General features: G+C 35.3%; 1 protein-coding gene across 1 annotated transcript in view; it reads left to right on the plus strand.

Annotated features, from left to right (window-relative positions):
• EPYC (epiphycan) overlaps positions 1 to 26,884 on the plus strand; it is a 30,079-nt gene extending 3,195 nt beyond the window's left edge. The window contains exons 2-3 of the mRNA XM_044679168.1: positions 20,531 to 20,693; positions 26,715 to 26,884. Of these exons, the coding sequence (XP_044535103.1) occupies positions 20,531 to 20,693; positions 26,715 to 26,884 (333 nt within the window). The remainder of the gene's footprint in view (positions 1 to 20,530; positions 20,694 to 26,714) is intronic.
• Positions 26,885 to 27,618: the final 734 nt, after the last annotated feature.

Genomic DNA, 27,618 nt, shown 5'->3' on the forward strand with positions numbered 1-27,618 from the left:
CTCTTCTCTTCTCTTCTCTTCTCTTCTCTTCTCTTCTCTTCTCTTCTCTTCTCTTCTCTTCTCTTCTCTTCCCTCTCTCCTAATTATTCACTCTCAGACCCAATTCTCTCCCTTTGGCTGTCAAACTTTGGGATAATAACTGCTTCTAATAATAGAATTATATTATAATTATAGTAGATATATTATATTGGAATTATCTTATTATATTAAAATTATATTAATTATAGAAGACATAGATTATAGGACATGGCATCCATTAGTTTAATACTTTTAATTGAATGTATGATGAAAAAGAAACATTTTCACCTGATAAAATATCAGAACGAAAGCATCTTTGGTAATTTAAATGGGGCAGGATAATTGATCGATTAGATCAATTCAATCAATCCTCATTCTCATGCTAAAGATTTGGAATTATTTGTAAATCTGACATCCGTATTTCATAAACTACATTTTTGATAACCCATCATTTATGTTTCTCCTTCTATGTTGTTTAATTTTCACTCCTGTTAGGAGGCACCAACTTGGGAATTTTTTAAAAAATAGGTCACATTTCCATCATACTTTCCAATTTACAAAATGTGCTTTCCCCCGTAATAATCCTATGAGGTTGGTAATATGATTTATACCCATTTTGAGATAAGGACGCTGAGTTACAGAGAGACTGTGTGACTTATCCTTAGCTAATAACAAAATATTGGTTCATTTCTTACATGCATGAGCACATACACACATATTTTAACTCTCTATCAATACATTATACAGGATACCATTTCTGGGAAAATAATCCCAATTCATAGAGCAGCTGGTTGGGATATTATTTTCAAACTAAGGAACAAACACCCACTATTTCAATTCATTAGAGAGAAACATTCAGTCAGGAGGGAAAAAGAATTGTGCAGATGGTGTTTAATTACGTTTTCTACTTTATTTCTTTTGCATGTTCTTTTTTTCTTAAAATTTTAACTCATATTTTTGATTAAAAGCAATTCTATCTTCTTTGCTAAAAAATCTAAAATAGGTAAAAGTATTTTGTAGAATGTTACTATGTTAAAAATGAATGTTGATAGGTAATAATAATGTCATTTTTGAATATTTAAGGTATATAATGTGATTCACAAAAAATTATCTCCTTTCAGCCTCATAAGAAGCCTGTGAAATGTATCATTACTACAATGTATAATTATTATCTCTATCTTATTGATGAGGAAAATGAGGCAGAGGGGAGTCATAGCCTGTGTGCCAGGCATTGTACTAACTGGCAGGGATGTAAAAATTTAAATGAAACAGTCCCTACCCTCCAGGAACTTATCTTCTATCAGGAGAAGACATACATACTTTTTTTTTTAATTCGCTATATTCTTGTCTTAAAGTCAATACTAAGTATCTATTCCAAGGCAGAAGAAGAGTAAGGACTAAGCAATTGAGGTTAAGTGACTTGCCCAGGGTTACACAGCTGGGAAGTGTCTCAGGTCAAATGTGAACCCCAAACCTAACCATCTCTAGGTCTGGTGCTTTATCCACTATGTCAACTACCTGCCCCAACATACATTTTTAATTAATAATAGCTAAATGAAAATATCATTTTAAAGTTTGCAAAACAGTTTACATATGTGATCTCATTTGATCCTTAAAATAACCGATGGTGATAGGTGTAATTATTTTTTTCCATTTTACAGGTAAGGAAACTGAGGCGTAGAGAAATTAAGTGAGTTGCCTAAAAGTCAGAAAACTAATAAATATTTGAGGTAAAATCTGAAAATAGCTCTCCCTTGCATCCAAGTCCTGTGCTATGTAACTATGCCACAAAGACACATTAATAGCATCTAATCTTATATAAGATTTAATAAAAATCCAGTTATTTTATAAGTATCTTTTTTTGTTTCGTTTTGTTTAAGGTCTTTAGTCTTTTCTCCTAGGGGCAGCAAGTTGGCACAGTAGATAGAGTACCAGGTACAGAATCAAATCTGGCCTCAGATACTTACTAGTTAAGGCTCCTTGGACAAGTCACACTAATTCTGTTTACCTCAGTTTCCTCATCTGTCAGATGAGCTGGAGAAGGAAAAAGCAAACTACTCCAATACCTTTGGCAAGAAAACCCCAAATGTCAGACATGGATAAAACTGAAAGTCTTTTTTACCAGCAGCACCAATTATTTTTTTTCTTCATCCTAGTAACAGTTTATATAATTTGCCACAGAAACTTCTAGTATGTGTTTTCTCCTCTATTAGAATATGTCCTTGAAAGCAGAGACTTCCTCAATTTTCTCCTAGAATATTGCAGTATTTTGCTCAGAGAAAGCACTCAACACATGCCTGAAAAAGTCATTCATTCATTCATTGATTCATACCACCTGATATTTTTTACTATCTATTTTTCTCACAACTTCATTGGAGTTCTGATCCTGGTATCATTACCTCCTTTTTTTCCAGATTAAAAAAAAAGAGATGAGTGACTTGCCCACAGCTATTAAAAGGCATGATATAATTCAACAAATGTGTATGAACCACCTATTATGTTCTAGGCAGTGGGTACTAGAGCTATTAAGACAAAAAGAAAAAGGAAAGAAAAAAATTAGTTTACTGGAATGATACAAAATGAACAAAGAACCATAGCTCAAGGAAAATTGAGAACACAGCTAATAAACACTGGAGCCAGCAGAAGAACAACTGCTTTATTACTTCAAGTTCATCTTGTCTTTCCACTATCCCATACCTGCCCCTTGAGAAAATTAATTAAATTCAAAAGTTTCCACAATTGGCATAATAAGCAAGAACTCATTTTTCGACTGCCCCTGCGTCTCGGAGGTCTGATAGGCAAGGTGAGATAACGTTTTGATATCACAGCCCAGTCCACATTGGACACCCTTTGTCTGAAGCCTGAGCTGTTCTACAGACTTTGCCAAATGCATTTTTTAACCTCAGCTGTTTCCAAGATAAACTAGAAAATGAGATTCAGCTTTCACTGCCACCACACTGCGTTCACATTCCTTTAGATAACTAATCAGGATCACTTAGCGTGCATATGAGGACAGAGGCTAGTGCTGGATATAATTTCATTGACCTCACCGAAGTAATGCCAATTGGTTTAACCTAAAGAAAAAGAAACCCCATCTCTGGGTCTGGCTGTCCATCCACTGTGCCACCCAGATGCCCTGCCACTTTCCCTTCTCAATGTTCCAGGCAACACACTAAGGCTGAAATTGCTGAGTCTGTAAGTTGCAGGGTGGGTGCCAACCTACAGTGGGAGAGGAAATTTCCTCTTCTAGGAATTCTCTATTATAATGAAACAAAAGGCCTACCCCCCCCATTTCTATCTATGGCATGCCAAGATGAGAGCCTTAGACTACTAGCTTTGGAAGCTCATTCACAGCCAGCAACATGATGCAAATTGGGATGGTTAAAAGGATGATAACTCTTGACCCGAGTTCAAATTTTGATTCTTCTACATAATATCTGTGTGAATTTGGGAAAGTAATTCTACACAATTTTTGGGAAAACTTTCATTTTTTTCCTCTATAAAATGAGGGAAACTGAACTGGATGATTTCCAAGGTCCTGGTTAGTGCTAAAACTCAGAAGATCTATCATCAGGAAAAATAAATTCAAGATGTACTACTACCAGAGAAGGCAATGTGTGAGAGAGAAGAGAGACATGATTCTGAAGTCTCAAGTCCTAGGTTTAAATCCTATCTCTAATGTCTACTGCCCATGTGACCTTAGGCAAGTCATTTACCTCTCTTGCCTCAGTGTCCTTATCTGTAAAATGGGGGTGATAATAAAAGTATCTCCTTCATGAGGTTGTTATGAGGATGTGTGAGTAAATCACTTTCTCAGTCTAAAAGTGTTATAGAAATGGTAGCTATTATTATGGACATCTCTCCCTGCCAATGTAGATCAGCATCTTTCTGCAATGACTGGATATTTATTTAATTATTATTATGATGTTGTTGTTATTGAGTCATTTCAGCCATGAAGGATATTTATCCCTAGTCACAAAGAATTTACAGGTCTTGCTTAGGAACAATTGGCAAGTAGTTATCAGTGGCAAGACCTTCCTGACTTGAGGCAAGCTTTCTAATTCCACTGTTATGCTGTATTTATCTTCCATCTATCCATCCATCCATCTATCAACTGTCTGTCTATACACCATTAGACTGCCCACCAATCTGTTCATCCCTCCATCAAACTATCAATCTATCCATCCATCCATCCATCCATCAAATTATTTGTCAATCTGTCCATTCACCCATCAAACTCTCTGTCTGTTGTTTTCTATCCATCCAACTGTTTATGTGTGTCAATCTGTCCATCCATCAAATTATTTTATATGCACATATATGTGCACAAATATATTTAATATCATCAACCCAATTATCAAAGTTTTGGATGATATGTGTATCTAAATACATATTCTATTTAGATTATAATATAGTCACAAAATATACATATATGTCTATCATAACCCTTTAAAATTTTGTTTCCATTATTTTAACCTTATCATTTATATGTAAAAATTGAGGACCTGGTAATTCATCTCATGAACTTACTTTGAGGTCAGACATAGCTTATTTCACCTCTTACTAGCAGCTTTAACTTCACACACACACATACGCTTATATCTAGAAATGTGATGGATTATTTAATTATTATTATGATGTTGTTATTGAGTCGTTTCAGTCATGTCTAACTCTTCGTGACTCAATTTAGGATTTTCTTGGCCAACATATTCAAGTGGTCTGCCATTTCCTTTTCCAGCCCAATTCACAGTTGAAAAATTGGAGGCAATATGGTTAAGTGACTTGCCCAGGGTCTCTTAGCTAGTAAGTGTCTGAGCCCAAATGTGAATTTTTAAATTCAGGTGTTTCTGATTCCAGACCTGGTACTCTATCCGTTATGCCACCTAGTTGTGCATCCCTCCCCACTCTAGTTGTTATGACTTTTAGTAAGTGTAATGTAATTTTTAAAAAAAAACAACTACCAAATAATCGGTTTAATAGAACTACTCTTTCTCCTTTCTGAAGAAAAAAAATCTAGAATCACAGTATCAAAATAACAGAATCTGAAAGTTCAAAGAACCTTGGTGGCTATCTAAACCAACCCATACATGAAAAGAATCTGGACAAGGAAGGAAGGGAGAGAGGGAGGAGAAGGGAAGGAAGGAAAGGAGGAAGGAAGGAAAGAAGGAAAGAACAAAAGAAGGAAAGAAGGAAGGAAAGAAGGAAAGAAGGAAGGAAGGAATGAAGGAAGAAAGGAAGGAAGGAAGAAGAGGGAGAGAAGGAGTGAGGGAGTGAGTGAGGGAGGAAAGCATTAATAAGTAAGCACTTACTATGTAGAGAGCTCTGTACTGAACTCTGAAAATATAAAAAGAAAAATAAAATGGTCCCTGCTCTCAAGAAGCTCCAAAGGAGGGGGAGAAATCACAAATGGGATCTGTAGATTCAAATGATATCTTTGAACATCATTTTGCTCCAATATAATATGAGGATGATAATCCCTTTAGCTTTCACTTCACAGGATTGATTTAAAGTCATTGGACATGCTTGTGAAAAATAAATCAATTATATAGATTACTTATGGTTCAGATCTCTAGGAACTACAAACTTAGATTTGGTGTATTTCGAGCCTACCTCCAAGTAAATCATTTTACTAATAGTGCCCCAAAAAAGGTGATTCTCCTTAAAACTTTACTGCAAGATCAAAGATCTTAAGGAAAAGAGAATGACAGCTACATCAGGAAATTTTAAGAGTCTACCTCATACCATCAGTGTGCAGCAATAACTATAACCCATATATGTTTATGGGTTTATGTTTATAATATGTTTATATATGTATTGTGTATATGTATACATATATGTGTATTATAATAATATGTATATATTATATTTAAATCATGATGATACCCTACATTTACCATCTAGCTTGAGAGAATAAAGCCAACCAAAGTCACAATATGATCTTTTGTCTTTGGGAAATCATATATTCTGGTAATGAATATCATTTCAAAGTCCCTTGTCAAGTTGCTCAGCAATATTAATTGACATTATTCTATCTAGACTGGATGATAAATTCTTTGGGAGCTAAGAAGCTGAAACTCCATTTTCTTTAAAGCTTGAGGCCATGGCCTTGAATAGAGAGCCCCAGTAAGCTGTAACATAACTGAATCAGAATATTTATCTGGTAATTGCAAATGAATTGTCACCTCCCTGAGACAATAGTAATAAATGAACGTGGGGGAGAATAAACACAAGGGTGAGGAAAAAATATTGAAGTCCTCTAAGAAACAGAGACTAGAGAGAAATACACTTGAATGCACTCTTTAATTCATCTTGAAAGATGGCTTTCCTAGAGAAAGTCCACTTTGAAATTTTAGCCTTATCAAAGGAATGATAGTAGAAAATTTTAGATTTATTATCTATTTAAAATAAAAATGAGCATGTGCTTTAAAATTTCAGCAACTGCAAAAAGCAATTTAACATCCTTTGAATTATTGATAATTTAGAATTTTCTCGGATACTCTTCTATAGCACAGAAACAAGTCAATAAAATTAATTTTAATACTTTAATCCTTAACAGATCTGTTTCTATATCTCTGGTTCTGTCTGTCCCACTGTTTCTCTGCCTTCTCTGCCTCTCATTCTTAACTTGGCATATCTTCATTCTTTAAAAACGTTTTGATAACTGTATTTCAAAATAATTGGTTTCCTTTCTAAACCTATTTGTTTTAGCTTATGTATTTAAAAATATGATGATGAGAAGGAGTCTGTAGATTTTCTTCCTAATCTATTATTAATCTATCAAACTATGTATCATCCATTTATTTTGTATAATTTTATATTATATTTATATGATTGTTATATTTTATATTATATAAATAAATCTTATCTGTTTAGCTACCATTTATCAGACAGCTAGGTGGCTCATGGAGAGAGTGGCAGACCTGGAGTCAGGAAGAATTGAGTTCAAATACAGCCTCAGACTTTTATTAGCTGTATGGCCATGGGCAAGTCACTTAACCCTGTTTGTCTCAAAATTCTCATCTGCAAAATGAGCTGGAAAAGGATATGGCAAACCACTCCAATATCTTTGCCAAGAAAACCCCTGAATAACAACATTAGTGTAAATATTACCTATCTCCAATACCATTTATCTACTATCCAATTATGTATCATCTATTTGTTTTATCATCTGCCTCGCTGTCATTCATCTGTCTAGATATGCATATGTCATCTATATCTATCTGTCTGTCTAATTGTCTATTTCTTATCTATTTATCTATGTCTGTCTTTGTCTGTCTTTCTTATCTATCTATCTACCTATATACTACCTAGCTAGCTAACTAGCTAGCTAGTTAGTTCTTTGTCTATCTGCTTGTCTGCCTGTCTGTTTATAAGTTAGTCTTTTCACTGATCATGTAGATACCTTCCATCCAGCTGTCTACTCTCCTTTTGTCAAGGAGTGTTGTGGGAAGGAAGGGCTGCTTAAGTGAAATAAATAAACTCAACATTAATAACAGAACCAAGAAGAAAGGTATGAGCAAACTTGGTTGCACAAGATCAGTCAACTCCCAGAATTATACATTTCTACTAGCTTACATGAAATCATTCCCTCACTGACAATGAGAACACCAGGCTAGCAAGAGGCAGTCCTAAATTCATTTTTAAAAGGTTTCATTTTCAAACCATTTTGATATCAGTGATGATTGGCTGTAGATGAGCTATGCATTCCTTTTGTCAGTTGTATTTCTGAAGCTCTTCTTATTCCAAATATGTTTACACTATTACTATCTAAGTTTGGATTATATTTTATTGAGGAGAGAGACAGAAAGAAAGAGAGCTAAAGAGACAAAGACAGAAATGAGGGGAAAAAAGACAGAGGGACAGAGATAGACTGATATTATATTTTTCTATCCTATATCTCTACTATTATTAACTATATCTGTATATATTGGTATCCAGATATGAATAAGAAGTTGAACTTGAAATCAGAAATACAAATTATAGAGCAGGCCCCAACCTTCACTGGTAGCATTTAATTTGGTTTCTGCTTTATTGAGAAGACTGAAGCCACCTGAGATGAACTCTCTCAAATTCACTAATCTTCTACTCTTCCGTATTTTTTCAGCCTCCTCATTCATCCTCTCCTCCTTCCTCTGAAGAGTGTCCTCCTAATTTTGAGGGAGTGTCATCCATGTTCTTTGCTACAGATAATGCCTCAACTTATCCCTTCAATAGCATTCCCTCTTACAATTGGAACTGGACCCAATAGTCATCCTCTGGAACTCATGCTTCTTTGCCTTCCCATCTCTCCACAAACATGGTTAGCTATCTTATAGTTTAAAACAAGAAAAGACTTTCTTTGGTTCCCATCTTGCTACTGTCCCATGGGCAGCTTTCTCTCCTCCAGATCATGGCGAAACATCTGGAAAATGTTGCCTACACTTGATGCTTCTACTTTCTTATCACCCCATCAGTCATCAGCCTCTTGACATCTGGCTTCCATCTCCACCACTCGGAGAAACTGTTCTCTTGAAAGCTACCAGTTACCTTCTAATCACTAAATTCAGTGGTGCCCTTTTCAATCCTTGAACTCCCATTAACCTCTCTGTAGTATTTGATGTTTTGCCACTTTCTAGTTCTAGATGCTTTCTTCTCCCTTAATTTCATAGTATTTACATAATCTAGTCTTTTTATCTCTTTTCTCTGAAAAGTTTTGTCTCTTTCAATGGCTTTAGGTACTTTTCTGAAGCCAATGAGCAAATGTTCCCAAGCTTCTGTCTTGGGCTCTCTTATCTGTTAAGACTCTCTCCCTTGGCAATGTCACTTACTTATATTAACTGTGTTTCATAATCTGTATCTTCAGTTTTGACCTTTCTGGTTTCCTCCAACTTCCTACAGAATCTCTATACCTGAACCTTCCCTGATTCCAGTGAATGCAACATATTTGCAGCATAGTTAGTTGTTTAATTCTTTACAAACCTGCTCCTGATTCGGACTTCAGGTTTTTTTTTGTCAGTAGTATTATTAATTTCTTACTTTCCCATGTTTAAAACCTTCAGGAGTTCTTTAACTCTTTCCTCTCCCTCATATTTCATGTCAAATCAGTCATCAAGTTCTACCCTACTCAATATAATCCATTGCTTCTTCTTCCCTTTTCTATCAATCCATCACATGCCTTTACAAAGACTTCTTCTTTGCAAAGACTCCCCCTGGGGGAATGGGAGGATGAGAACCATGGCCATGAAAGTGGTAGAAGCAGGCACCATGGAGTGCTTACAGATCGGTTAGACATCAAAAAAGCCAAGGTCATCCAATGCATACTAAGCCATCATCAATCATTCTGACTTTTGTCTTGCCACTGGACTTCAATGACTGAAAGCGAGAGTCAGGTCAATGACTTTGTGCAACTTTGTACTTAAATCTATGAGCTAGTGAATAAAACATCATCAGTGAGGTCACTTTGGTCCTCTTTGAGTATGAAGAACAACCAATCAACCAATGTGCCTTTATCAATTGCCTTGGCTATGGTAGTCGTCTCTGAGTAGATCTTCCCACATCAGTCTCCCTTCACTCTTAAATCTATTCTCTCCTTCACAACTGGATTTTTAAAAATGTTTAGATCTAGTCCTATCTCTCTTTTTGCGCAAAACTCTTTACTGCCACCCTACTGCTTGCTGAACAAAGCTCAAATCACTTAGCCAGGCATTTAAAGCTCATTAAAACTGGACACTACACTACTCCATTTTTGCCTCCTCACCTCCAACTTTGACCTTCCATGTACACTACACTCCATCTAACTAGACTACTTATTATCCTTAGATCATACCTTTTGTACCATATCTTCTATTTCCCTCATCTTTGCTTTTGCTCATAATTTCTAAAGCCAATCAAATATATAAAAATTCGGTAGATCTCACCATGTCCCAGGACTAACTTGTTGGTATTTCCAAGATTATTAACATGTTTGGATCCCATCTTGAGATGAACTTGCTCTAGGAATGGTGATAATAAGATGGGAATAACAAAAAAGGGACGAGTAAGGAAAAAAAGTTCCTTAATTCTCTACAGTGTTAGGACAAATATCAGGGCAGGTATTACAGTGTAGTGTAAGAGAAAGAACCTGGGTTGGAAATCAGACAATCAGCATTGGCTCCCAGCTCTGATACTATTTGTGTGTCCATGGTCAAGTTGCCTACCCTTTTTGAGCCTTGATTACTTCATCTATAAAATGGAGACAATAAAACTTTTCACTCACTATTGCACTGGATTTTCTTGTGCAAAATATTTGACAAAGTGTTATACAAAGGTGGTCTGTCATAAATGTGAGATACAAAGTACTCTAAAAATGGTCTTGTAAATTTGATCCTGCATCCATAAGGACTATATCCTCAGTGTGCCTTCTAGTAGTTAGTGTCCTGTTTGCCATGCTCTAGTAAATTTTCTTTAGAGAGGACATCCAATTTTCTGTTTCTGAGCATTCTCAGAAGCATTAATGATATTCAATGTGATGCTTCTCCTTTGTTTATACCATAGAATTAAGGGGGGGAAAAACAACCCACGCTAATCACAAAGTGGTGTTTAGAAGATGCATCTATTTCCCAAAGATGCATTTGGCAAAGTGCATATACATATTAATTCTGTGAATTACTGCATTAAATGTTATTTACTGGTGCTATAATTGTCTCACTGCAATCAGAGAACTTGGGCTGTATCTGAGACATCTAATCAGGAATGCAAATATGATACATATTTCGATACTCTCTAATGTGTAACTTGTTTGCTCGAAGGAACTAAAATAACAACAAAAAACCCAGGATCTGAATTATTTTTCTCCCTTTCCTAAATAAATATACACAGAATAGATGAATAGTTAAATAATTAAATGTCTGAATCAATAAAGGAATCAACAAATAACAGGATAGAAAGATGGATGGATGATAGATATGAATAAGTAAATAGATATAGATAGAAAGATGGATAGAGATAGCTAGGTAAATAAATGGATAGATACAGATATTAGAAATGTAAATAGATGTATAGATAGAAAAATAGATGGATGGATAGAGAGATACATATTGATAGATACAGATAAGTAGATGCATGAAGGGATAGAAAGGTATAGATAGATAGATAGATATACATATATAGAGAGAGAAAGAGAGAGAGCGAGTATAGAGAGACAGATAGAGGAAGATGGATTGTATATGTATATAGATAGATATACATATATATATATATATATATATATATATAGAGAGAGAGAGAGAGAGAGAGAGAGAGTGTATAGAGACACAGATAGAGGAAGATGGATTGTTGCTGGGTGAATTAATGAATAGAGAAAGAACTATATATAACCAGAAAGTAGATGTCCTCAAATTTATGCCACATGAAGATTAGTTAAAGAAAAGTGAGAACATACAGACCAGAGAAGAGAAGACTTTGTATGTGGGACATCAGAGGGACTATCTAATATTTGAAAGTCTGCCACCAAAAGGAGTAATAAAAACTTATTTTGTTTGACCCCAGAAAGCAAAACAAGGAGAAAATGGTTGCAGTTTGAAAAGTGAATTCAAATTTGTCAGTATTATAATCAGGAGTTTGAAAGGGTCACAGAGGTCATCTAGTTCAATGTTCTAATCTTGCAGACAAGGAAACATAGTCTCTGAGAGATTAAGTGATTTGTCAAAAACTTCACAGGTAAGGATACACAGGTAAATGTGTGACAGCTGAGAGGAAACCAAAAAAAAAAGTTCCTAAGCATTAAAGCTATCTAAATGTGATGAGTTCCCCTCTGCTTTTCCCTGGGCATCTTCAAAAAGGGTTCAATAATCATTTCTCAGACAGGTTGGAAAGGAGAGGTTTTTGTTTTTGTTTTGTTTTGTTTTCAGGAAAGAATTGGACTATAAAATTGTCCCTGTGGTGTCTTCCAACTCTAAGATCCTGAAATTATTTAGAAAAGCCTAAAGTAAGGGAAACCTGGGTTCCAATTTTACCTTAGACACTATCTATGGGCCTCTGGGCACATCATTTAATCACCTTAAGCCTCAGTGTCTTTATTTGTAAAATGAGAAAGTGGACTTGATGGTCTCCAAAATTCTTTCCAGCTCTAAATTTATGATCCTTTGAACCAAACGAATTGTTATCATTTTATATTTTTCTCAAACCCTTACGTTCTGTCTTAGAATGAATATTAAGTATTGGTTCCAAGGCAGAAGAATAGTAAGAGCTAAACAATTGGGGTTAAGTGACTTGCCCAGGGTCACACAACAAAGTGTCTATGGACAAATTTGAACCCAGGTTCTCCTGATTCCAGATCTTCCTCTCTATCTCTGTCATTTTCTTAGGCCTAGATTACCAACAGAACAACAAATTCAAGCCCTGGTTTGTATTATTTGCCATTTTCCAAAGTGTAGATGTTAATGCTAAAAATTTAAGACTCAGCTCTAGTGAGCCAGTGACATCTCTGGAAGGAACCTTAGAGCACATTTGGTCTATCTCACTCATATAGATGTGATTCCAGTCCATATGCTTTGACTGCATTTCCACTCCTCCATATTCTACCCTATGCCACTTCAGTTGTTGCTGAATAAATTAAGCTTGAACCTTCACTTAATAAGAGACCACGTTTCCAAAAATAAGCAACAAGGCAAAAATCTAAATCCATCCTTTTAATTCTGAAAATAAATTGTTCCAAAAAGGAAAATGATCATTTTCTAAGCTGAGTAATTATAGTCTAAAATACTATGGTATTAAAATAACTCCATTTCCTGGGGTTTTTTTCTTAATTGTTGAACATCTAGATTTTATAACTCAATGAACACATATATGTAGTTGTTGATAATCTGTGCCTAAAGCTATTTTTTTTATTCCATCTGATAAGTGAGGTCATGTAGCTTTTGCCCCAAACCAGTGAAAATACAATTTTCCATAGTCAGGATGTGTAAATATTTTTTTTCCCCTTAGAGTCCTAGAGACCCAAGCCAGTGACTCAGGAATGTGCTTCTCCCTTTAGGCTCCATCCATTCCAGAGCACATCTGTCTCAATTTCCGTTGTTGCCTTTCCCTCCTTTTGGTTTCTCCCCAACTCTTATTCCTTCTTAATCTGACTCACAGACCCCCACAGATGGAAACAGTCTGTTTCTATGTTGAAAGGGAGTTCACTCACTTTCAGTTTAGCCTAGTTCCTATTTTATATAGTCTTTAAAGGCTGTATAATAAAGCCTCACATACTGTCTGATTTTTTCCTCTGCAGTGCTTTTGATTTGAAAGAAACAGCAACATAAATGATGCCACCAACAATTTCTATAAAACTCTTTGTAAGACTTTATCCCTTCTGATCTGGTTAATGAATGATGTATAAAGTGTCTCATAAGTTTTAATGCAGTCTTGAAGCTTTAAAAGAGAAAAAATGCTTTAAAAGACTGTGAAAAGCTTAAAACTACACAACTTTTGGGGTAACCTGTAATCTATTGTCATCGTCATCACCTAGGATATTTCTAAAGCACTTTGCCTATTTTAACTACTAGATAAATACTATATAGCTAGTCTTAATAGTAGTAGACGTAGTAGTAGTTGTTGTTGTTGTTGTTGTAGTAGCAGAAATAATGGTAGTAGTTACAGTATATTCCTTAATAACCTAGGATTGGCAAATTACCAAAGTAATTTCTGAAATAGCATTAATTATGAATTTTTTCAATCTCAGAATTTTTTGTTTTATTATGTTTGTTCTAGACTTGTGATTTTGTTATTATGGGGAATATCACATTACCTTCAAGGTATTCCCAGTGAGGAAGTCCCTCTGCCAGTGTAGACCACCCCATCTTCTCAATTTATGGTCTTACAGAGATGACTGGGGCTCTGGAAGGTTAATCATACAGTCAATATGTATCAGTGAAAGGATTCGACCCTAGTCTTCCTAACACAGAAACAAGTTCTATATTCCATATCCAAAATTAATGATGCTTCTCAAGGTTTATTTGAGATATTCAAAATAAAACAGTTCTCGGGAAAATGAAAACAACTGAAGATAGACTTTAATTTATCAGAAAGTAAAAGAGAACAATGGGAAGTTGGAGAGAAGATCATATTAATAAGTATGTTTGGAGATAAGAGATGAAGGAAGCAAAATAGAATATTTCAAAGGATCCTGTTTCATAGGTGTGGATGCTCCCTCCAGAACCCTACCAATGCTTAGTAAGTGAATGAATGAATGAATGAAATAGTAATTATTATGTGTTTACTCTATACAAAGCTTTGTTCTAAATTCTGGGAGTATAACACAGAAAAGAAAGACAATATCTCTTCTCAGGGAAATCATTTTCTAATAGGGGAAAGCAGCAAGTCAAACGGAAATATCCAATGATCCTTAGCATGCACAATGCATATTGTTTTTTGATGGTGTCAATGACTTTATTGGTTAAAAATTTTCTTTTCTGCATCTTCAAATGCTTTGGCTGCTAAGAAAGTGGGAGCTATAGCACCTTTTTAAAAGTAGGACAAGGGCACATAAATGCAAAGGTCGATCCTCTGGATGAAGTCTATCAGGACTAGATTTGAAGCAGGATTGGAGGAAGTTGAGCCTACCCCCTTCAGCTGCCCACTGGGAGGAGTTAGTTAGTGTTTGGTGGTGGTGGCAGGGATGGTCCATCTCTTCTCCATAAAAGTTGCTCTTCCCAGGGATGACTGTGAAAGTTGAGCTGGAAATAGAACTGGTAGACTGAATAGAATTGCAGTTCATCTGGCTCTTGGGTTCTGGGCAAATCAAGTATTTATTAAATATTTATTATGACCCAGACACTGAGAACTGGGGATACAAAAAATAATTCCTCTTCATATTTTAATGGAGATAGCCAGTATATAACTAATTATGCAAAGTAGTTATAATAAAAAATGCCTTTGAAGACATTTGCAGTTGGGGAAATTGGTTTTTGTAAGCTGATGTGGCTGAAATCATGATCTACTAGCCAATTTGGTGATAGAGGCTAAATCTGTCCAAATTTGGTCAGCCTGGTCTTCAAGCTAATAGAATGCAATTTCCTGCCAAACCCCTACACAAAACCTTTCCATTTTGGTATGTGCTAATGGAGCTTGGCCTCTACTGGTATAGCCTTCAAAATGACAAATCCCAGTCATTTCTAAGCCATGACAAATCATGAGTGGAGGACCTCAGTGGAGAAGTACAGCTCATGTTCTATAATAGCTAGTTTGGCCTTAGGCTATATTCTGAGAGACATAGTGTCCACAGTGAAGGAGGTGATCCTCTTACTCATTCCACTCTGATTAGACCACACAGTGGTAGTACTGTATTCACTTCTAGGCTCCATGTTGTAAAGAAGATATTGATAATTTGGAACATATAAAGAAGGAAGCCAAGATGGTGAGGGAATAGAGACTTGTGCCCTAGGAAAGGAAGTCAGAGGAACTGAGGGTATTTGGTCCAAGGAAGAAAAGACTCAAGGAGTACAGGATAATTACCTGAAAGTTAAGGTTTTTAAAATAGATTAACTTTGTCCTGAGCTCCTGGTAGAAGCTGCTAGGTGGTTCAATGGATAAAGTGCTGAGTCTGGACTCTAGAAAACCCAAATTCAAATTTGCTGGCAGACACTTACTCCATCTTTGAGATGATAGGCGAATCACTTACTTCTGCTTCCTTCAGTTTCTTCATATGTGAAATGAGAATAATAATGGTACCTGCCTCCCATGGATGTTGGGAGGATCAAATGAGATAATATTTGTAAAGCAAAATTAGCATAGTGCAAAGTTCACAGGAAGGAACTAGGTAGATGCTTAATAAATGCTTGTTTCCTTCCTTCCTCCTTTCCTTCCTTTCTTCCTTCCTTCCTTCCTTCTTTCCTTCCTTCTTTCCTTCCTCCCTCCCTCTATCCCTTCCTTCCTTTCAATTTCTTTCTTTCACTCTATATCTTCTCTCCCTTACTTCCTTCTTATCACTGTCTCTTTTTTTCCCCTTTAATCCCCTTCATTCCCACCTTCTTTTTCTGCCTTCCTTCCATTTTAGTATAAGGAAGGCTTCATAGTAATTAATGCTGTCCAAAGATGGAGAAGGTATCTCAGGAGGAAGTGGAATTTAACTGGAAAGTGAAAATTGGAAGAAAATTTGTCAGAGATAATATAGAAGTCTCTGAGATTCCTTGAATCACAGATTTTGCAATTGACTTCAGAGATAAACCAGTGCCTTCATTTTATAACTGAAGAAATCTTCAGCTGAAGAAATGAAGTGACTTACCCATTGTCACAAAGTCAGTAAGTTGATGAGCTACCATTTGAACTCAGGTTTTCCTCCTTCAATTCCAGAGCTATTGTCCACTGTGCAGTACTCCATTCCAAAAATAAGATTCTGCAATTCTTTTATACTGTGCTTTGTAATATGGATAGTATACATATTCTTAGCCTCATTTTATAGATGAAAAAAGCTGAGGCCTCAAGAGGTTAAATGGCTTTCCCATGGTTGCAGAGCTAGTAAATAGAGTAGCTATAATTCAAACTTGAATCTTCTGACTCCTAATCTAGTTAGAACCCTAATGTATAATCCACCATGCTGCCTCTGCCTCTGCTAATCAATACCATTGTCCCACAATTCCAATCATCTACCAAAGGAAGGAATTAACTGAATATAGTAGGATGATGGAAAATATAATTTCTCCTCTTTATTTCTTCCCTCTTTACAAGTTTGTATTCTTATGAATGTATATCATACCCTCCTCAGCCTTATAAAATCAGCATGGATTGATTTCAAGATTGGAGAAGCACAAGACATTCATAGAAAAAAGTGTTCACACAACACATTTTAAAGCTTATTCTGCATCATTAACATTTCCTGCATTACTTTCTTAAGTCTAGACAATCAAGAAAACAATAAACCAAGCCCCTCAAACTGTTTGCCAATTTCTGAAGTGTAAATGTTCATATTGAAAATCTTAACTATCAACTCTCCTTAAGCTGATTGTAAAGCATAGCAAGGAAAGTGAATTCAATATATATGAAATGATGATCTTCATTTTGAGATGACCAGAGGTGACATTTTTTATCTGTTTCTTAAGGTTGCAACTTCAATATAGTGAAAAGAGAACCTACTGTGTGCTGTGTTAGCTTGGTGAAATCAGTAACCTTAACTTTAGCCTCTTCAGGGCAATTCCTTAAGTCAATAAATTGCAAAGGAGAAGCTATCATGCATAAATAGTTTTCCAAGCAGGATTTCTATACATAATGGAATCACAAGTCTGGTGTAAAAAAAAGAAGGAAGGAAGGAAGGAAGGAAGGAAGGAAGGAAGGAAGGAAGGAAGGAAGAAAAAGAAAAAGAAAGAAAGAGGACAAATCCACATTAAGTGTGAAGGGTAGCAATCTATAGTCTACAGAAGCTTGTGGATAGTTCAAATGACAAGAGGGCAGCCAGAACCCTGGTTTTGCTTCCAGGATAATCTAAATTCAAAATCTATTTACTAGTTGTATGATGCTGCAAAGGTCACATTAACCTTAGTCTGCATAAGTTTATTTGCAGTAGTGGAAGAATAATAATAGCATCTAACTCCCAGGATTGTTGTAAGGATCAAATGAAAAAAATCGCAAAGCTCTTTCCAAAATCTTAAAGAGGTATATTAATGCTTGTTATTATTATTAATTAATTAATAATTATTCATCCTGGAAACAGACCCAGGGCTCTGACAGCTCCCTTATCATTTAAACTAGCCCATTCATTTCTTTTTTTAAAAAACCTTTAGCTTCTGTGTATTGGCTCCTAGGCGGAAGAGTGGTAAGGGTGGGCAACGGGGGTCACACAGCTGGGAAGTGTCTGAGGCCGGATTTGAACGCAGGACCTCCTATCTCTAGGCCTGGCTCTCAATCCACTGAGCTACCCAGCTGCCCCTAGCCCATTCATTTCTGTGGAATATGGATTGTCAATTTCTCACTCAATGTGGATTTATCCTCATCTTTGTTTTTGACCCATCTTTCAATTTCCTTATTTATGGAACTTCTGATGAAGAAATTCTTTTAATTTTGTAGATTAACACTTCTTTTGCATTTTTGTTCTCTTACAGAATTGCTCTAGCATGAGAGGTTAAGTACCTACTACATGTCATGCAAAGGGGATCCAAAAAGAGGCAAAGCCAGTCCCTGTCCTCAAGGAGCTTACACTATAACAAGGGAGATAAAACAAGTATATGTAAACTGTATAAAGCATAAACAGGAAACAATTAATAGAGGGAAGGCACTGGAACTAAGAGGGGTTGGGGAAGGTGACCTTTAGAAGGTGAGATTTAATTGGGGACTTTAAAGGAAACCAAGAAGGTCAATAGTCGGAGCAGAGGAGGGACAGTCTTCCAGTCCTGGGGGTCAGCCAGAGAAAATGCCCAGAGCTGAGGCATGGAATTTATTATTATTATTAAAGATATACATATTTTACAATGGGAAAAGAATTAAGGGTATTCCAACAGGTCAGGCTGCCCTTTAATCCATGGATCGTGTGCCTAAAAATATGATGTATCTGTGGTGGATACATATGGTGGATGTATAATGGTGGATCTGGAATCAACACTCTTAGCTTCAAATATTGCCCTCACAACTCTGCCATCTGTGTGACTTTATAAATAATTTAAAACCTTTCAGCCCCAATATTATCATTTATAAAATGAGGAAAGGTAGACTGATGGTCTGTTCCAGTTCTAAATTCTATGATCTCACCTTTGGTACTTAAAGGGGGTATAGATCAATTTTATCTATAGGAACATAGTAGACTTGGAAGTTTTAAGTGAACTCAGAAATATATAATCCTATGATAATAACAATAACAACTGGATTTCTATCTGTCTTTTAAGTTTGCAAAGTGCCTTCTGAGTGCCACCTAGGAGGCAGATATTATCTTGATCTCCATTTTACAAATGAGGTAATAAGGAAGACAGTCCTTAAATGACTTGCCCAAGGACACGCAACTAGTCAGTATCCTGGGCAGGATTTAAATTCAAATTTCCTCATTCCAAATCCCATAATATCCACTGTGCTACCTAGCTGCCTAAAGGACCTAGTCTTACCCTCTGTTTAACAGATGAAGAAACTGGAATCTGGGGGGGGGGGACAATATTTATTTTACAAAATCATTTTTTTTTCAAATGGACTTGACCCCTTGGTGGCATAATGGAGAGAATAAAGAGCTAATTCTATTTACACACCTTGATATGTACTAGATTGCTGATTGAGCAAGTCACTCAACTTCTACTCTTACCTTCCTCATTTGTAAAATGGGGATAATAATAGAACTATTGGGGGAGGTCTAATAAGATAATATATGCAACATACTTTGCCAACCTTAAAAAAACTATATAAATGCTATTTTATTGTTGTTATGATTTATTTATTATTAATAACTATTATTATTCTTTCATTATAAAAATCTGCTTATAGAGAAGTTTCAGATCAGAAGAAAAGGTAATGTCTGTCCTCTAATCCCAATCTTCAAAAAAAATTAAAAAAGAAATGTTATTGGTTAGCAAGAAATAGAAGGGATGGATCAAAGAAAGCTATATACTGCAAAAGTTAAGGAGGAGCAGCATCTCACATTTATATAATTATTAATAGTTATGCAGTACCTCATATGTGCTGTTTATTTGAGTTTCAAAATAGAATTCATAACTATTATTATAGATATTATTATTCTCTTTTTATAACTATGCACACTTAGATTAAGTGACTTAGTCATGGTTAAATAGTGAATAAATGTCAGAGGAGAGATTTGAACCCAGGTCTTCTGAAGGCAAGTCTTGAATTCTATATACCACTCCATGCTGTCTCTTAGATAGAATACCTTAAGAGTTATAAAGCACGTACCACATGATATCCCAGTGACCTCCGAAGTAGAAATTAAGAACATAATAATTGACATTTTCTAAAAAGTTAAAAACCCTTAGCTTCTGTTTTAGTATCTACAGCAGCAAGAGCTAGGCAATCAGGGTCACACAGCTAGGAAGCATCTGAGGTAAAATTTGAACTCAGGTCCTGCCCCACTAAAGCTTTACTGAGTTTAGTTGCCCCACAATTAACATTTAAATTGTATTTTAAAGTTTGCAAATTGCTTTGCAACCAATGGGGAAAAAAATCTCATTTGAGCGTCTAAAACACCCTGTTTATTGTTCCCATTTTACAGATGAAGAAATTATAACTCGGTGACTTGTTTAGGGTCTCTCAGCTAATACAAGTCAGAATCAGGTTTTAGCATAAGGTTTCCCTGATTCCAGGTCCAGGGCACTTTAAATCACATTAGAGTACTTTTCATCGATGGGGCAGCTAGAAGAAAACAAAATTTTTAATGGATAAAATGTTAGGGTTGGAGGATTAAAAATGTGGAAAATTTATCAGCTTGATTCTGTGATTCTACAAGCCAATGATTTCTTGGATAGGACAGAATCACCTGGAATCCCCGACCAAGGGTGACCTCTTGTGGCATCAACTGAGACATGGAAGTCCATGGAACTGATGATTCTGAATGATGGAGAAGGAAAACATTGAACCCTCTGTTTTTCCTCAGATTGAAATTGTGACTGTGATGCCTTCTGGAAATAGAGAGCTTCCTAGCCCGCCACCCCTGTCCCTGGAGCCAGAGGAGGAAGAATCTACTGCCAAACTGATTGATGGCTCCTCCCCAAATGGGCAAGAATTCATTGGTGTCCTTGGTCCTCAAACCAATGAAGGTTGGTAAACTCAGAGTCTGGCACCTATTGCTGTCAGAGGTCTCAAGTTGTTGGGTTTTTTTAAAGGAAAAAAAAATAAGGTAAGAGTTTTAGAGTAGAGTTGAAGAGAAGCAAGGAGATAAGCATGAGATTTTTTTTTCCAAATAGGTAATTTCTCCCCAAAGTGTTAGTTTCTGCTTAATCCAAATGATTGTCTAAAATAAAATCTATACGGTATGAGAAGCATGATTCAGTAGAAAGAACACTGGCAGTGACATCAGAAGAGCTAGATTCAAATTCTGTTTCTGATATTAATCAGATGTCCTCTTCAGATTTATGATTTTCAATAGAATTATTTATAATTAATATGCCTCATTATGGATCAATCGATTCATTTTTTGTTTGCTAATATAATCGTTTTTACCCATCCATTCATTTATCTAGTCTTTCATTTATTAGTTTATCTATTGAGCTACCTATCCTTTTATTCATTCATTTATCTGTTTATTTGCTTGTTCATTCATTCTTTTACTTTTTTGTTCATTCATTCACTAATTTATTAATTGTCCAGACCTTGTGATTTTATAAGTATAAGGAATTTCCAATGAGGTGCCACCATCTTGCACTGCATCTCAGTAAATGTATTTTGCAGCTTAAAGAACTGAGAGGTTGGTTAAGTGACTTGCCAATGGCAGACCACTTGTACAAGTCAGAGCCTCTATGTCCTTTGCCAGGGTTGCCTCTCATCTTTCATGATGAGGTCTTACATTTAGATCTCTGAGAGGGAATGAATACTTTCAAATAGTTTTGTCCTATGCCAGGACTAATAACAACAGGGGGCATTTACGTAATGCTGTAAGGTTGCAAAACTTTTGAACAATTTTCTTTTTCTCATTGTATATTCATAACAACTCTGGGCGATAAGGGCTCTTATTATCTCCATTTTACAGATGAAAATATTAAGGCAATTCGAGGTTAAGTAATTTGTTCAAAGTCACACAACTAGGAGGTATCTAAGACTGCAGGTCTTCCTAACTCCAGCCTAGTACCCTCAGCCTAGATCTGAGACTTCCAAAAATATGCTAAATAATTGTATCAACTACTAATAAGGTACTCATTTAAGACTTAAAAAACCCGTGAAATATACATTTTTTTCAGATCTGAGACTTCATTATCATAAAGATATCATTACCCCAACACACATAAGCAATTTCTAATAGTAGAAAGTTTCCTTGAAAGGATAGAGAAGGTAAATAACTTTCTCAGAGCAACAGAACCTTAAAAGACAGAGAAAGGATTTAAGCTCAGGACTTTATAACTGAGCTTGGCTCTTTATTCTACTGTATCATACACTTTCTCATGAAGTAAATATTATAAGTTGTGGTTATTACTGTTTAACAATGTCAAGAAAAGTATTATTTCAGTTGCTTTATTTTTCTTTCACAAAATAACACCATTAATACCTTCCTCATAAAGATCTGAGGTATAAGTAAAGAGAAGAGGAAAGAAATAAATATTCATTTAGTGCCATTCATTCATCATGTGCCAGCCACATACATTACAAATATTATATTATTTGAAATAAATGAAATAGCATGCAACATATTTTGCCAATTTTCAGCATCACATTAATATTAGTGGTTATGTTCATCATTATTATCAATAAAATCATCGTGGGACACTAATGCATTGCTTGGTGGAGTTATGAATTGATCTAACCATTCTGGAGGGCAATTTGGAATGATGCCCAAAGGGCTTTAAAAGAATGCCTGCCCTTTGATCTAGCCATACCACTGCTGGGTTTGTACCCCAAGCAGATAATGAGGAAAAAGATTTGTACAAAAATATTCATAGCTGCGCTCTTTGTAGTGGCAAAAAATTGGAAAAATGAGGGGATGCCCTTCAATTGGGGAATGGCTGAACAAACTGTGGTATATGCTGGTGATGGAATACTATTGTGCTAAAAGGAATAATAAACTGGAGGAGTTCCAGGTTAACTGGAGAGACCTCCAGGAACTGATGCAGAGTGAAAGGAGCAGAGCCAGAAGAACACTGTATACAGAGACTGATATACTGTGGTAAAATCGAATGTAATGGGCTTCTGTACCAGCAGCAATGCAATGACCCAGGACAGCTCTGAGGGTCTTATGAGAAAGAAAACTATCCACATCCAGAGAAAGAACTGTGGGATCAAAAACACAGAAGAAAAACAACTACTTGATCACATGGTTCAATGGGAATATGATTGGGGATGTAGACCCTAAATCATCACCCTAGTGTAAATATCAATAACATGGAAATAGTGTCTTGATCAATGACACATGTAAAACTCAGTGGAATTGCTCATTGGCTACAGGAGTGGGGTGGGAAGAGGGGAGGGAAAGAACATGAATCATGTAACCATGGGAAAATTGTCTTAATTCATTAATTAATTAAACTTTAAAAAATAAAATAAATTCATCGTTACAAAAATATGCTACTCATATGAAAATGCCATTTCAGCAAAAATTATGAAATAGTATTGATTTGTTTACCTTGATGAATTTTTAAGGTTTTTAAATTTTCTTTGGAGATCAGCTAGCAATTTAAATGGGACATTTCCTAGCTGTGTGATCCCAGCAAGTCACAACTGTGACAAGTGAAAGATGAAATGACTGAGGAAACAAAGATTCAAGCTTCTGAGTGTATTGAATGATTAAGCAATGTATGTCAATTGCCCAAAGAATCAGGGTCAAAAGCCTTCTTCAGCTTTGGAACTGGTCCCCAAATATAGGAAGAGACAGATTTTTATCCATTAAAAGAATCAATCAAATAAAACCAAATAATTAAAAGGAAACAACTGACCAGGATATATTAGGTAATCTGACTTCTAATTGGAGGAAAGATTGGGAACTTTCTAAACTGGGAGAAGGAGAGCAAACTGTTGCAATTTCCTGAAATCAGAGAAAGAGGTGTTCCACTCATACCAAGTATCTGTGGACACTCAAAGGACCATAGAAACAATAATTGATTGATCACAATGCGACCAGTTTTAAGAAAAGACATACAGTTTGCTTAAAATAGATAATTGGGGAAAAAACTCCTCCTAGGACCCATGTTTCTGGAAAATAATAGTTAAGGGACTCTAAACAACCAGGAGAGATGCTCCTGTTTCCCAGCCCCATAGTGCTAGGTTGAAACGATACAACAAGGGATTTTTCGGTGTTACTTCTTCCTCCAATTCTCACAAATGAATAAAGTTTTCTCATATGATAGAACTTGGACTAGACTCATAATTGAATAGAAAGGGAATTGAGCTACATTCAAAATTATTAATTCACTCGTTGATTGACTATAGAGACTTTGTAATTTCATTAGTACAAGGAATTCCCAGTAAGGAAACCACCATCTTTCAATGGAGTCCAAGATAGAGTCAACATCATTTACTCAATCCCTAGCTTTAAATCACTTGTCCTAATTCCCTCACACCTTCTTGAAGACTAAGTTACCTAATCTATAAAATGAGGGGGTTAGACTGGATGTATTGAGGTCTCTCTTTTATCTCTAGTTCTATGATGCTATGAATTTAGTCACAGTTATAGATTTAGAATTGGAAGGGACCATAGAGATCATCAGTTCCAACTCTTATATTTTACCAAAGAGGAAACAGAGACCCAAATATGCTAAGTGACTTACTTAGGGTCATAGCTACTATTTATACTATTTGAAAGATGAAATGATCCCCAAAGAACTCAGGAAAAGCTTTGTAAATTTATCAAGGATAAGTCAACATTATTTAGCATTTTGCTCTAGAATGGCGTGTTTCAGATAAATAACATGCTAAATAATAATGTTTGAAATAAGATGATAATATAAATCATGGGTATTTAGATGGTGATTCAAGGTTTTCAAAGCACTATTATCATACTTGAACTTCATAACAATCTTATCAAATTCCATATCTATGATTTTATGGGCCACAGAATCCAAGAACAGAAAGGAGGTTAGAGGTCATCAAGTCAAACTTTCTCCTGCCTCCTATTTTACAGATAAGGAAACTGAACCCCAGAGACGTTGGGTGATTGAGTTTACCCAACTCTTTAAATTCTGAAATGAGACTCAAACTCACATCTCAAGTTCAGTGCTCTGTCCTCTATACTAGAATGAGTTGAGTTCCTTTTCTCATTTAGAAATGTCTGATCATAGTCTTTCAAAGGGGTCTGAGAGGTTATTTTCTCCACCCCCCTTATTTTATAGATGAGAAAACTAAGACCCAGAGAAATGTCCAGGGTCTTGAAGGAAGTATGGCAGAATTAGAAGTGAAACAGTCTCCTGATTATATTTTGATGGAAAATCCTGCAATTATGCTTCTGCATCATGTAGGGAGGGAAATAGAAATAATAACGTATCTGAATTTACCATGCAACTTCTCCATAACAATTATTATTTAAATGAATTAACGTGCACTTTAAAATGTAAGAAAATTGACTTAAATAAAAAAATTATCATAGCAAAGAGCAAGCATCATTTGGAATGACTGTGAGAAATGAAAAGGATTAAAATTCCAGGTCTGCTTTGATTAATTGATCTAAACTGCTTTGGCTTCTTTTTGCTTAGAATAATTTTCTTCCCTGAAATTAGCATTTTACATTTTTCTATGTAGGCATAGAATATTGATATATAATATAATCATAATCTACATATTCAATGTTTCAGGGTAGAAAGGGTCTTTGAGGTCACTTGACTCAGAGAGGTTTATTATCTTGCCCAAGTCTGAATGGAGAATAAATCATAGAGGAACTGAATTCAGAACTTTTTCTAATATGACCAAAGAATACATTCATGGCTTCATTACACAGCCTATTACATTGACTTTGATCTTTTTTAAAAAGGGTATTCAGAAATGGACATAAAATGCTGGTCAATTATCTACATTGACAAAAAGTTACAAAAACAAAAATGATAATATTTTACTAATCAAAATAGAATTTCAAACTAAAAATGGATTTAAAAAAATAAATTTATTAAGAAAAACTAAAAATTTAAAAACTTGAAATTAGACATGGCTATTACATCTATAAGTCACATTTTTCTTGCTTTTTTAGGGTAGAAATCTGGCAAAATAACAATATCATCAATACTATTTTAAAGTTCATTTACTTAGTCACTTGATCCTTACAACACTGGGAAGGAGGTGCTATTCCCCTTTACAGATGAGGAAACTAAGAATCAATAAATGATTTGCCAAGGATTCGCCAGTTATTAGTGCTGTGTTTCAGTCACACATGACCATTTGGGGTTTTCTTTGACAAAGATACTGGATTGGTTTGGCATTTCCTACTCCAAGCTCATTTTTAAAATGAGGAAACTGAGGCAAAGAGGGTTAATTGTCTTGTCAAGGATCAAACAGATAATAACTGTGTGTGGTGTCAGATCTGAACTTTGAAAGATGAGTCTCCCGGGCCCCAGCTCCAATATTTTAACCACTGGCCCACCTAGCTGTCTGTATCAAAGAAATAGTGATACTCTTGAAGTCAGACAAATAGAGACTACTTTAACCTTCAATTTTCTCATTTGAAAAAATGAAAAGATTGGACAAGATCAACAGTTCTTAGTTTGATTTGGGGACCCCTTGGAGAGCTGCAAGACCTTTTTTAGGGAGTCTCAAGGTCAAAACTATTTTCATAATAACATTAAGATGTTTTAATTTCCAATACAGTAAATATCATTAACTATAAACCATATAAGCACTTTGGTGAATCCTCAGTATTTTTAAACATATAAAGGAGTCCTGCCTTCAAGAAGTATAAGAAACATTGGATTAGATTACCCCTCTTGTGGCTCCAACATCTTTTAATGTTGATTAGTTTTCATTTAAATAATAAATGATATAGAAAGATAAAATCTACCAAAATGTGTGGCTATTTGTATCTAGTTACAATATATACATCCTATTCTTTCTTAATTTTTTTATTTTAAAAATATTTTATTTTTCCCAATTACATTTAAAAATAATGAAATTTTAAAAATTACTTTCCTTAATGTATTTCTCTCTCTTTTCAGACTTTCCCACCTGCCTCCTATGCACTTGTATGAGCACCACTGTCTACTGTGATGACCATGAACTTGATGCTGTCCCTCCTCTGCCCAAGAACACAGCCTATTTCTATTCCCGATTTAATAGAATAAAAAAGATCAACAAAAATGACTTTGCACATCTAAGTATGCTCTGAAATTTATATTATTAGAGTTGTGTAGGTGAATGGAAGCGTTAAATGACTTGTCCAGGCTATAAAGTTAATATGTCTCAGATTTGGGATCAGAACCCAAGTCTTTCAGATATTACAGGCAAATATCTATCCACAACATTGCCTATATTTGATTGTATAAAAGCAATATTTCCTTACAGTAAATGGAAATTAAATGTTAAGATATCAAGTTAGATTTTCTAAGTTGGGTTTTTTTCTTGATTATTTAAATCAATTTATTATTGTTTAAGTAAATAATGCTAAAATAATTAAAGGAATTATTTTAGTGGGTTGGAAATCCTTTAACTTAATTCTATTTATTCATAATTTAATGAATTATATGAGTTATAAAGTATACTATATCCATATGAAATGAATGTTATATGCATGATGTAACTTATATATATATATTATGTGTGTATCATTTTGTTCAGTTGTTTCAGTCACATCTGTGTGTCTGTGACCCTATTGGGGTTATCTTGGCAGAGATTCTGGAGTATTTTGCAATTTCCTCCTTCTGGCTCATTTTAAAAATGAGGAAACTGAGGAAAGTAGAGTTAAGTGACTTGCCCAGGGTCACACATAAGTATTTGAGGCCATATTTGAATTCAGGAAGATGAGCCTTCCTGATTCCAGGCCTCGCACTCTATCCACTGTACCATCTATATGCCCCAAGATATATATATATATATATATATATATATATATATATATATATA

The sequence above is a fragment of the Gracilinanus agilis genome, chromosome 5, assembly GCF_016433145.1.
Source record: "Gracilinanus agilis isolate LMUSP501 chromosome 5, AgileGrace, whole genome shotgun sequence".
In the NCBI taxonomy this organism is placed as follows: domain Eukaryota; kingdom Metazoa; phylum Chordata; class Mammalia; order Didelphimorphia; family Didelphidae; genus Gracilinanus; species Gracilinanus agilis.